This window comes from Malania oleifera, chromosome 3, assembly GCF_029873635.1.
Source record: "Malania oleifera isolate guangnan ecotype guangnan chromosome 3, ASM2987363v1, whole genome shotgun sequence".
NCBI lineage: Eukaryota > Viridiplantae > Streptophyta > Magnoliopsida > Santalales > Ximeniaceae > Malania > Malania oleifera.
The window spans coordinates 26,985,501-26,999,662 of record NC_080419.1 but is presented as its reverse complement, the minus strand read 5'-3'; the positions used below and the strand labels follow the sequence as shown (position 1 = coordinate 26,999,662).

Below are 14,162 nucleotides of genomic sequence, written 5' to 3'. Positions count from 1 at the left end.
CTAGGCAATTTCTATTTCTTCAATTTAAAAATAAAAAAAAAAATACAGAGAAAAAAACTATGGAACAACCCGTGACAGTATTTTGTGCATACAACCCGTGACAGTATTTTGTGCATGGTAAGATACATTGGTGCAGAAATCAAAATAGAAGCTTCTTATCTTGTTTGCTAATAATAATAATAATAATAGTGAATGAATTTCTTTGTCATCCTGCAAAGAGTCCGTGAAACAACCAATGAATACAAAATCAAACACTGGGTTTTGATTTGGAGGGAGCGACCATGAAGGCGCCATCTGCTATAAGCACCATCCTCTGCCCTCTGTTTTTCCACAAACTCAATCAACACCTGCAAATTCAACCAATCCTCTTCCCGATTCTTCTTCTTCTTCTTCTTCTTCCTCGATCGTTTTCTGAAGAACAAAACACGCCTTGGGCGTTGTCACCATTAACGACGAGTTCACACGCCGTCCATCCCGCCAAAATATTCAAGGTCTTCGTTCTCGACTTCGACACCCTCATCCCCGAGTTCCTCCCCTACCTCATCAAGAATGTAGAAACCCTCCAAGGCGACGGAGGCCCTGGCTCCATCAAGCAGATCAATTTCACTGAACGCCAGTTCAAATCTCATTTATTCCCAGTTTTTAGCATAATCGTTTTCTGGGTTCTTCAAATCCAACCCAATCGGATCAATCCCAGCACAAATTTTTTTTTTCTCCTCACTTCGTTTTTGGCTAAATTTGGAGCCTTTATTAAGATTTACAACCCAGCAGCACACAAAGAGACATTCTCCCAAATAGTTGGTGTGCAAGAATCTGCACCACTGTAATTTGTTATTATCTTTTACTCTTTTATTCCCTTTTCTGTTTTACACATTCAACTGTATAAAATTCTTCTGTTTTGGATTACTCTCTTTTACTGTATATAAAGCACATCAATGAAAATAGTAGTACGTGAGAAGCATTCCATAATTCTTTGTCTTTCTTTCAGCTGATTTCCGATTTCCATTCACCTAACATGGTATCAAAGTAGCAATCGTGTAACGCCCTGAATCCAAAACTTGGATCCGAAGTGTTATTTAAAATAAATCTCTAATACCGTATAATAAAATAACGGAAGATCTTCATAATAATTATCAGAGTAACTAAAATATCTTAATATAACATTAAATTCATCCCAGTATCTCAATAAAGTTTCCAACTCATCAAAGCCTAAATAAAATGTCAATAATATCTTTAAAATCAATTTAATACATCCTTAGGAATTTTAAGATAAACCACAAATAACAAATTTAATAATTAATCTCACTCACGCTTCCACTGCGCTATTCTAATTCTTGTCATACTCCATAGGGCTTTTGAAAAATATTTGATAATAATGAGATGAAACACTTTTCAGTAAAGATAAAATAAATATAATCATTTGTTAAACGACAACAACTGTTAAAATACTTATAAACTATATTCACATATGTAACATTATTTTAGAAACGAGAGTTTCCGAGGATTGGGGAGATTACATGCTCATGCATGTAACGCTTCTTTACTCTGACACCTTATACAACCTTACTCATTTAGTCTGGGTGTGGCAACAACTAATACCTATTAAGGCACTTGCCTTACTCAACAAGCTCTCGTGTGGAGAGTCTTACTCCGTCGTAATTTGTTTACGTATTTTAATTCACATACATGTACTCACATACATTCATCATCAATCATACCATAAAATCCGCATACACGTACTTTTCATAATAACACAACTTATCCAAAATTTATCATAATGTAATCAATTCAACTACACATACTCACACCCACCAAGGTTAATGCACAAGTACTTCAGTATTCATCATTCTCACTGCGTACCGAGCATATATCAATATGTGGTCCACACAGGGACCTTCACAGGTACAATATACACAATACCATTCATAGCACATCGACAAAAACTAACTCATCTTTCATCCTGTCAACGTTTTTGCCCCATTTATATAAATGACAATATAACAAACTCCTCTTAATTCTACCAATGTTATATCGCAATTTATATCATGGACAATATTACGAACTCCTCATTTGTCTGCCAACATTATATTGCGATATGGATGAAAGACATGAAATCACACAAATATATAAGTACTCACACCACAACAATTACAACCGGTTTATTAAAATAAAATATTAATCTCATTTCACACGATTTATGTATTTAACCATACTTTACTAAACTGCCTGTAAATAATAAATCATATTTTAATAATCTAATACCATTAATTTCATCCGTTTAATTTATTCAAAAAATTCGTTATAATCATCCAGAAATCAAATACTTTAACTCAATCGGTTCAACTTTAAAATAATTATTATTATAAAATCCCTAGACTCACAAACACCAATTTAATAATAATAATAATAATAATAATAATAATAATAATAATAATAATCCAAAATCTAATTTCCATATGTCAGAATATTCAGAAAAACGTGTATATAATTCTTATAATCTCATATTATAATTTAATCGGTTAATTTATAAAAATTTCTGACATAATTTATTCCTCTTATTTCACCCCAGGAGTGCCTACGACGCTCCTACGACAAATCCATTTCGGGTAAAATATTGGTGGTCGAATTTAGAACATAAGGGTATTTTCTGTTCTTTGATTGACGCACGTTTGGCCGAAAAAATAGAGAGAGAAAGAGATTGAGGAGAGAGAAAGAGAGAGGCGGGAGAGACGGTGAGAGAGGGCAAGAGATACAAAGGGGCATGAGAGAGAGGGTAAGCTGGGGGATGATTGAAATTGATTTCAATTAGAAGCTTGCTTCCTGAGAAAGTAATTATAAATATATATATATATATATATATATAAATTCATTACTTTATTGTATAATATTATATTATTTAATTAATAATTATTTGTTTATTTAATTTTAATTTAATTTAATTTTTAGTTTTTTTTACCCTTCCATACATATTATTTTTGGGGTTGTTATACTCTCTCCTCCTTACAAAAATTTCATTCTCGAAATTTACTAATTAATCATTTTACGTAACCCTAAAATTACTTCACTATCATCATATCACAAATTCAATATACTCCACAGATATGTATGTTGGGAATAAAGAACAAATTCCCGAAACCTGTGAGAAACAAAATAGAGAAAAAATAACGCCAAAGAAAAATCAATCACACGCACAAGACAATATTTACGTGGTTCGGCAATTTTGCTTACGTCCACGGAGTTGCAAGGATTTCAATATTATCAGGAAGAAAACACAGAGAGTGCGGCGATACAATGCTCTCCCTCTCGCTCTCTCGCAAGTACAACCACCCCGACCCTAATTACCCGAAAGCAATCCTTCGTTCCATGGACTAAGCCTTAGGATAGAAATCTCTAATTAAATAGGGGTCGGGTCGGCATCCAAATTAAAACACAACTAGGCTCCACAAAAGCCCAACAATGTATAAATATGTTACTTACCATTCAAATCCTCAATTAAAAACATCAAGCATTTAACTTGGCCACAACCATCAAATCATAATACCTAAATTACTAGGATTCTTCTTCAAATATTTTTCTCTACAAATCAACCAACCTAACATTCAAGTTCAAATTTCAAGTTTCAGTCTCTCTACTTGGAAACATTACCGTCAATGGATTTATTATGATTTTATAAAACTCGCTACTAATTCAAAAAATCACAGAAGACTATCAAAGGGTTTCTGCCTCCAGGCCACAAAACAAAACTCAAAATTCCTACCAGTATCCTAATATATCCGTTCCTATCCTCGTCACCATTCATACCTATACCCTAGTAATAATCCTCCTAAAGTCTACACAATCTATTTTTTAAGCTTTGATACCACCTTGTTATGCCCCGAACCTGAAATTGGGGTCTGAAGTGTTATTTAAAATAAATCTCTGATATTATATAATAAAACAGCGGAAGATCTCCATAACAATTACCAGAGTAACTAAAATATCTCAATATAACATTAAATCCATCCCAGTATCTCAATAAAGTTCCCAACCCATCAAAACCTAAATAAAATATCAATAATATATTTAATATCAATTTAATACATCCTTAAGAATTTCAAGATAAACCACAAATAAAAAATTTAATAATTAATCTAAACTACTATTTCTAACCTCACCCACACTTCCGTTGCGCTACTCTGATTCCTGTCATACTCCACAAGGCATCTGAAATATATTTGATTATAATGGGATGAGACACTTCTTAGTAAGAATGTAATAAATTATTATTAGTGTGTGATAGATGAGTTTTAGTGTATACAAAATATAATCATTTTTTAAATGACAACAATTGTAAAAACACTTATAGACTGTATTCATATATGCAACATTATTTTAAAAGTGAGAGTTCCCGATGATTGGGGAGATTACACGCCCATGCATGTAACGCCCCTTTGCTCTGATACCTTATGTAACCTTACCCATTTAGTTTGAGTGTGGCTACAACTGATACCTATCAGAGCACTCACCTTACTCATCAAGTCCTCAAGCGGAGAGTCTTACCTCACCGTAATTTGTTTATGCATTTTAATTCACATACATATACTCACACACATTCATCATCAATCATACCACAAAATCCGCGTACACGTACTTTTCATAGTAACACAGCATATCCAAAATCATAATGTAATCAATTCACCTACACATACTCATAGCCACCAAGGTAATGCACACGTACTTCAGTATTCATCATTCTCACTGCGTTCCGAGCAAATCTATATACGTGGTCAACACAGGGACTTTCACAGATACAATACACACAACACCATTCATAGCACATCGACAAAAATGAACTCCTCATCCATCCTGCCAACTTTTTTGCCGCATTTATATAAATGACTATATAACGAACTCCTCATAATCTTGTCAACGTTATATTGCAACTTATATCATGGACGATGTAACGAACTCCTCATTTGTCTGCCAACATTATATTGCGATATGCATGAATGGCATTAAACCACACAAACATATAAGTACTCACACCACAGTTGTAACGACTTGCTCAAATTCTATGTATATTTATATATTAAGTTAAACTACGTTGATAACTCCGGATGGAATAAAACATCAACCTAAGCAGCGAGAAGCTAAAGTCAAGTATCTACAACCATATACATATACAATACAATACCAGAGTGCTAAATACCCTCAAAAGATATACATACATAATGAACTAGGGCTACACAAAAATACCCCTCTTTCCTAAATACACTCACCCTACTGGCAGGGTAGCACTATAGCCCCTCTACCTAAGAGTTTGATCTGCTCGCCTAACTAGATCACCTGAAAAATATCAATTAAATTGGATGAGGCGACGCTCAGTAAGAAGAAACATGCTATTACTAGGGTGTAGCAAGTGAGTCATATACTTGGAAAATCTAATATAAACAAAAATACCATATATAACAAAACTGAGAAAACTTGTATATTTGTTATCATATAAAACAAGCTTACGTAACTTAACATAAACTGATTATTCAGAATATTCTATTCATAATATTGATAATACTTATAAGTATAACTGTCGTCTATAAATCTGATCATAATATATATAAATAATAACTGTGAAAATTCCCTGGATGGATAACTGAAGTCATGAATTAATCCCTCATGATAGCGTTGTACGGCCCAAAGGCGGGACCTAACCTGGCTGCCCTACCAGAGTAAGTCAACTTGAACTCCGACAGTCAGATCGGCCCCCTCAATCCATATCTGATGGGGAGCCTGTCCACAACATAGGCACGATCGACTTCTGAATATCACTTATTATCTGAATATGGGTTACATTACAAACTAAATATAAACTATGGTGCCATACTCTGCTGCTGAATATGGTCCATCAGGGTCTGATACTATATACATAACGGATATTTCTAAAAAAAAAATATTCTTTTTATCATGATTTTGTAACATTTGAAATAACCATAACATCATATAAATTGTAATAACTGAGTTTCTAAGATATCTGCTTAACAAAATAACTGAAATATTTGATTTACTGTATGAATTGAATGTTATGGTTTTGAAATAGGTATATCATAATATTCTGAAAATACTGCAAAATACAAGTTTCTGTGCGTATGCTGAAAATCATGATATTCTAAAAATTATGGAAGCCTTGTACTGAGCTAATACTAACTCATGCCACACAATTAAATATCAACGTTATCAAGCTCTGAACCTGCATAGATAATTTGAATAATAATTTTTCGAAAACATATAATTTATACTGATTCATTATAGGTTTGCCTAGCATAGCATATTTCCCTTACCTGATTCCTGCTAAAAATCTCTTATTGAGACAGGTCCTGCACCCGCAGGGTTCTCCACTCGACACACTGAAAACCAAATATCCCTTAACAAAATATCATTATTTCTACGTCTACTACATTCCCTACAACTGCTGGAAAGCCTAATTTTAACAAGAAGACCTTGCCCTGAATCTGAGATGAAACCCAACTTCGTCCCACTGACGATTCGCTCCGATAGACTTGGGGAGAACTTTCCCAAGAGCATCATGGTGGCCTCAGATCGTCGATCCGGCGAACGGCGGGGTCAAAATTGAAGAGAGAAGGAAGAGGAACCATAGAGAGAGAGAGAGAGAGAGAGAGAGAGAGAGAGAGAATTTCTGTCGCTTTCTGTGTAAAAATCCAAGATTGGTACAATTTATACACTAGCCTTCGCCAACGAGCCACGTCACCTCATCGATGAGGTCAAGAAGGAAACTCGTCGACGAACACTTCGCGTTCGTCGACAAAGTCTGCTGCCTCCTTCTATTTCTGTTTCCATCTCCCTCCCTCTTTATTATTTAAATACCATTATTCTTCGGGTTAGTAATCACAACTAGTTTACTAAACTGTCTATAAATAATAAATCATACTTTAATAATCCAATACCATTAATTTCATCCTTTTAATTTATTCAGAAAATCCGATATAATCATCTAGAAATCAAATACTTTAATTCAATCGGTTCAAATTTAAAATAATTATTATTATAAAATCTCTAGGCTCACAAACACCAATTTAATCAATTCATAATAATAATAATAATATTCCAAAATTCAATTTCCATATGCCAAAATATTCAGAAAAATGTGTATATAATTCCTGTAATCTCATATTACAATTTAATTGGTTAATTTATAAAAATTCCTGACATAATTTATTCCTCTTACCTCACCCCAGGAGTGGTGCCTATGACACTCCTACGACAAATCCACTCTGGTGGTCGAATTTGAAACCCAAGGGTATTTTCGTTCTTCGATCGGCGCATGTTTGACTAAGAAAATCGAGGAGGGAGAAAGAGGTTGAGGAGAGAAAGAGAGAGAGGAGAGAGAGACGGTGAGAGAGGGCAAGAGATACAGGGGGGCGTGAGAGAGAGGGTGAGCTCGGGGGTGGATTGAAATTGATTTCAATTACAATCTCAAGAAGCTGGTTTCCTGAGAAAGTAATTATATATATATAATATCATTACTTTATTATATAATATTATATTATTTAATTAATAATTAATATTAATTATTTATTTATTTATTTAATTTTAACTTTAATTTAATTTAATTTTTAACTTTCAATTTTAATTTTTAAATTTTTAAATTTTTTTACCTTTCCATACATATTATTTTTGGGTTGTTACACAACGAGTCTTGCCGATCCTCCTTCAATGGCAACTAGCTTATCTTCTTCCTCTTCCTTTCAATTTTCTGGTGCTACGTCTTTCTCCTTCATTGTCACCACGAAACTCTCCACAGATAATTATCTATTGTGGAATGCTCAGATTTCAGCTTACCTTCACAAACAGGATTTGTACTCCTTTGTCAATGGTACTATCTCACCTCTATCTAAATTTCTTCCAAATTCTTCTCAATATAACCCCAAACCGAACCCTGATTTTCACTCTTGGTGGTGTCTCGATCAACTGGTCCTCAACATTCTTTTCTCCTCTCTCTCAGACTCCATTTTAAGTCATGTTCTATCTTCCAAAACCTCTCATCAGTTATGAAGTGACATTTCATCCATGTTCTCCTCCCAAGCCCATGCCAAAGAATTCCAAATCCATTTCCAACTCACCAATCTATCCCGAGGTGATCAATCCATCTCTAATTATGTTGGCAAAGTCAGTATCCTCGCCAACTCCATTGCTGCAACAAGGAATCCTCTCTCTGATAAAGATCTGGTTACATACCTTTCGAATGGGCTTGGCTCAACCTACAAACACTTTATCACCTCCATCACCACTAGACCCACCCCTATTTCCTTCCACGAGCTTTATCAGCTTCTCCTCATCCATGAATCTTGACTTGCCCTTGAAAATTGACCCATCACCACTCCTCTCAAACCGTCAGCCCATTTCTATTCATTTGCAAGAGACTAGAGAGGTCGTGGCTTCAATCGGGGAGGACGCCAAGGTTGTGGCTGAGGTCGTTTCCCCTTTAATGGTCGCGGTGGAAGATCTCCATCTCCTTCCTATTCGTCTTAGCACTACAATGTGAATCGACCTATTTGTCAAGTCTACAACAAGGCCGGTTATATAGCTCTTCAGTGTCGACAATGCTTCAACCATGCATACCAATTTGAAGCGCCCAACAACTTCTCTGCTCACTACACTGCTCACACTCCTTTTTTTGAATCGGTTTGGCACCCTGATTCTGCAGCCACTCATCATATTAAAAATGACCTCTCTAACTTGAGCTTATCTTCTAAATCATATGCAGGTAGTGAAACCATACAGGTGGGTGATGGCAATAACCACTATGTCTCACGAAATAGTTGTACATATTATCTTTCATTTGTGGACTCTTTTACACGCTTCACTTGGATTTTTCCCATAAAATCAAAGTCTGATGTCTTCCAAATTTTCACCACCTTTTTAGCATTCATTGAAAGAATTTTTAACACCAAGCTCATCACATTACAAACAAATGGGGGAGGTGAGTTTCAACCTCTCACCACATTTTGCAAACAACTTGACATTACTCACTGATTCTCATGCCCTCATACTCACCAACAACATGGCCTCATAGAAAGAAATCATTGTCACATTGTAGAAACGGGCCTTACCCTCCTAGCCCACTCATCTCTCTCATTCTCATATTGGCCTGAAGCCTTTGAAACTGCGGTTTTCCTAATCAATCTCTTACCCACTCTAGTCTTAAAGAACAAATCTCCCTAATCCTTAATTTATCATCAAGAACCCGGCTACAAATTTCTTAAAGTTTTTGGGTGTGAATGTTGGCCCAATCTTCGACCATATTCCTCTCACAAGTTGAACTTCTGCTCCACATCATGTCTTTTCTTAGGCTACAGTCCAGCACACAAAGGCTACAAGACAAATCGCATGTATGTTTCCCATGATGTTATATTCAATGAATATTCATTCCCTCTCTCCAAACCCAAGCCCCAACCATTTCCTAATCCATCTCCTTCCTAGTCGCCCCCTACCCGTCTTTCCCACCTCTATCCTAGGTCCACATCCAAGCACCCATGTATCTCCATCTCCTATCATCCCCACCCCGACTCCATCTCCTTCCATCTCCAGCCTGATCCCCTCACCATCACTACCTCTTACCTTTGATCCTCCCCCCGAACTCCCTCCATCCCCTCCTTTGATTAATCCTAACCCTTGCCTTATCCCACCTTGTTCTTCTATTATCATTCGATCTCACACCCACTCATCTCGTCCATAGAGTTTTATTGATGGAACCATATTGTACCCTACTCGAAATTGTCTCACTATCTCTACAAGTGTACTATATGATCCTTCAAGTTTTTTAGAGGCTATTAAACACATAGAATGGAAGGAGGCCATGGAAAAAGAATATGACGCTCTCATTTGAAGTCAGACATGGACCTTGGTATCGTCCATACCTTACATGAATTCTTTAGGCTGCTGTTGGGTTTTTCACACTAAAACCCTAGCTGATGGTTCTTTTGAGAGACGGAAGGCACATCTTGTTGTCAAAGGATTTCATCAACAACCAAGTGTTGACTTCCATGACACATTCAACCCCGTAGTAAAACCCTCCACTATTCGGCTTATTCTATCTATTGTTGTCTCTTGTGGCTGGTATTTGCACCAAATTGACATTGAAAATGCATTCTTACATGGTGTTCTCACTAATGTTGTCTATATGCAGCAACCTCAAGGTTTTGTGGATCCCTCTCGGCCCTCCCACATCTGCAAGCTTAAGAGGGCTATCTATGGGCTTAAGCAAGCACCATGTGCGTGGTTTGCTCAGTTAAGTTCCTGGCTCCTTGATTATGGATTTATTGCTTCTAGAGCTGGTCCATCTCTGTTTATTCTCAATTGCAATGACCTTCATATGTACTTGCTCATATATGTGGATGATATAATCATTATAGCTTCCAAACAATCTGCCATCGCTGATCTCATTCATGATTTGGGTCTTTCCTTTACAGTAAAAGATCATAGTCCTCTATCATTCTTTTTTAGTATTGAAGTTGATTATACCGCTGATGGTCTTATCTTATCCCAAAGAAAATATATCAAGCATCTTCTCAACCATAGCAATATGCTTCATGCAAATCCAATTTCGTCACCCATGGTTGCCTCCCTAAAATTGTCCAAATTAGATACTCCAGATTTTGAGGATGTTATTCTATATCACAGTATTATGGGAGGCTTGCAATATCTCTTGATTACAAGACCAGACATTTCCTTCTCCATTAACAAAGTCTGTCAATTCATGTATTCCCCAAAAGCATCTCATTGGAGCGCGGTGAAGCACATACGTTGATATTTGAAAGCCACCATAAATGATGGGCTCCTTTTCACCTCCAATTCAAGTCTCATCTCCAAGCTTACTCGAATGCCGATTGGGGAGGTTGTCCAGATGACCGTCATTCCACATGGACCTTTTGCATCTATCTTGGCAAGCATCTCATTTCTTGGAGTTTCAAAAAGCAACAAACTGTTGCTAGATCTTCAACGGAAGCTGAGTACAAGTCAATAACTTCCTCGACAACAGAACTAATTTGGTTACAAATAGTATTAGGTGAACTTGGCATCATGCTTTCTCAAACTCCTACTTTATGGTGTGACAACCTAGGGGCGATGTACCTCTCACCTAATCTGGTCTTTTACTCAAGAACAAAACACATAGATATTGATTTTCATTTTATTCGAGATAGGGTGACTGCCCACTCACTTAAAGATTATTTCATTAGCTCCAAAGATCAAATTGTAGATATCTTACGAAACCATGCGATTGCTGACAAGTTTGTTCAAGTTGAGTTTCAATGTTGTAGATACATTGTTGGATTCGAAATGACGTACTAAAAAATACAACCCAGCTGCACACAAAGATGCATTTTGGTGCGCAGGAATCTGCACCATAATTTGTTATTATCTTCTATTTTCTCATTCCCTTTTCTGTTTTACACATTCAACTGTATATATGTACCAGCACATAAATGAGAATAGTGTGCGAGAAGCATTCCAGAATTCCTTGTCTTTCTTTCGGCTGATCTCTGATTTCCATTCAGCTAACAGCCTTGATTTGACGCAGGGAGCAAATACAAGTTCGTGAAGAACAGGGTAGACGGGATTGACGCAGAGAACTTCACGTACAGCTACAGCATCATCGGAGGTGACGCCCTGTCGGAGAAACTGGAGTCCATCTCCTTTGAGATCAAGTACGATCCCGCCGGCGACGGCAGCTCCTTCTGCAAGCGAACCGGAACATTCGTCACCAAAGGGGAGGTGGAGATCACAGAGGAGAAAGTCATGGGCGGGAAAGAGCAGCTGAAGGGAATGTTCAAGGCCGCGGGCGACGCGGCTCCTTCTGCAAGCGAACCGGAACATTCATCACCAAAGGGGAGGTGGAGATCACAGAGGAGAAAGCCAAGGGCGGGAAAGAGCAGCTGCAGGGAATGTTCTACTCTGTTTTCCGGCTTTTCATCATCAGCTCTCTCTCTCTCTCTCTCTCTCTCTCTCTCTCTCTCTCTCTCTCCTTGTATAATATTAAAATTCAGTCCTAAATCCTTTCTGAAAATTTAGTTGAGTGGTGGACTCGGTTTGAAATGGTCGTCTCTGTAATCTATTAAGAAATTAAATATTTTCCAACAATTAGTCAAAAGTCAAGTCACATCAAAAGATAAAATCAACAACCCTTATCCTAAAACCTTAGTAACGTGGATTTAAATTTAAATTTTATATTTATGTAAATTTAAATAAAATATAAAATATAATTATATTAATTTTTTATTCAAGATAAATTTAAATATGAGTCTTGATATTTATCCTTTCAAACAATACCTTATAACATTAGGTCAAGAAATAATAGAGGAGATCAGTATTGAATACTTCGAAGATCATTATGTGAGTGTTTAATAATAAATTTTAGAATAAAAGATATTAGCTTTCTTTGGCGTTTGATAAAAAGACACTCACCTTTTCTGAGATTTTAAAAACTTATAAAAGCCTTTCCGAAATTTTCAGAATTCCACAAACCTCTTCTAAAGTGAATGTCTTTTTGAAGTTTCTAGGAATGTGAGTGTCACTTAACAAAATTCCATGAGAGATCAATGTTTTTTGTCCTAAATTTTATAACTTTCATATTATTTAATAATTTATTTAACAATTATTTAAGTAATAGTCCAACATAGGGCATGTTGACTTCTTCAGTTCGATCCTCATTTTGATAATGACAAATCGCAACATCTCATTTGTGTGCTAAGTGTATGAACAAGTTTATCTTTCTAAAGGTACAAATGACCAATACAAAATGGAATCCATGAAGTACCTGAACGAGCACATATCTTGGTGCATTCCATGGATATCCGAAGAGTAAAGCTTGAAGACCTTATATTTTTCAGTTGTAATGTTTTTATATTTCAATTTTGCATGCATATCATCTGATTTGAATTGAAACTCTCATATGACCTTAGGCAATCTATATTTCATGAAAAATCATTTTTAAAATGTGTAAAAATTATTTCAAGTGTAAAAATCATTTTTGGAATGAAAACTCTAAAACAAGTTTTTCAAAAACCCCTTCCTGTTTCTTCCGTAGCATTGATGAGCACTTTTCTCGTTCAATCTGTTCTCGTCTTAAAAATTGTTCAACACAAAAGTTGTGGGATTTCCTCTTAACTTTCTTTTAATACCAAGAAAGTTCCATTTTGAGTTTTTTTTAGAAAAAATAATGCCCAAAATACTGAAAGGTGTCCACAGTAGAAAATTTCCCTTCATGTTTCTTTTATCTCATTGATGAGCGATTTTATCAATCAATCACTCCTTATCTTAAAAAGTGTTCAACATGCAAGTTGTGAGATTTTCTCTTAGATTTCTGTTGATACCAAAAATGTCTGATTTGGAGTTGTATAGAAAGAGTTATGTCCAAAACACTAAAGGGTGTCCGCACATAAAGCGCCTCAACGGCTGAAAAATGACTAGTTTTCAAAATAAATTATTATTTTAAAGCCCTAACAGTCATATAATGACTATATTTAGTATTTTCCTATATATACTAAGCCTAAAAACTTGGAGAATGAGAGAAATGAAATGACTTGCAGAATAGCCCTAAGATCTGGTTGTATAATAATCAGATCATACAATCCCTAGTTACATGATTAGGATTGTACCTGCGAGATATGTCTGGTTTGATCCCGAATCTGCAAGTATGAAAATGATCTATTGAAGATGACCAGGAATCTTCTACTGTATTCCTTGAACACACCTTGTTCCTGAGAAAGTGGGCTCATAAGCGGTTGTTAAGGTTTTCTTCTCCCACGAAAATGTCTATCTCTGTGAGAATTTTTTTTCATCTTTCCTAGCTGCTGAATGGAGCGCATGTATATAGGCTACAATAGGGACCTCTGGGCAAATATGACTTGGGCTTCCCACGTAATTAAGAATACCTAATTCGACCAGAATTTATCCTTAATTACGTTAATTATAATTCGTACCACTAATGAATTATAATTACACTCCTTGTCATATTTGAAATTAAATTTCGAGCTCCTATTATTAAATGCTTATTTATCTCCCCATGTAAATATTATAGATACCCGTCTATTAAATTAAATTATTGACAATTTAATTAATTGACATATTAATTCCGTGAAACCTTCCACTTAACTTATTTGATGTGCCGG

At 35.8% G+C, this 14,162-nt stretch overlaps 1 protein-coding gene across 1 annotated transcript in view; it reads left to right on the top strand.

Moving 5' to 3' along the window:
- The first annotated feature begins 281 nt into the window (after window positions 1–281).
- LOC131151224 (major strawberry allergen Fra a 1-3-like) overlaps window positions 282–14,162 on the top strand; it is a 16,375-nt gene continuing 2,494 nt past the window's right edge. The window contains exons 1-2 of the mRNA XM_058102477.1: window positions 282–612; window positions 11,573–11,938. Of these exons, the coding sequence (XP_057958460.1) occupies window positions 282–612; window positions 11,573–11,938 (697 nt within the window). The remainder of the gene's footprint in view (window positions 613–11,572; window positions 11,939–14,162) is intronic.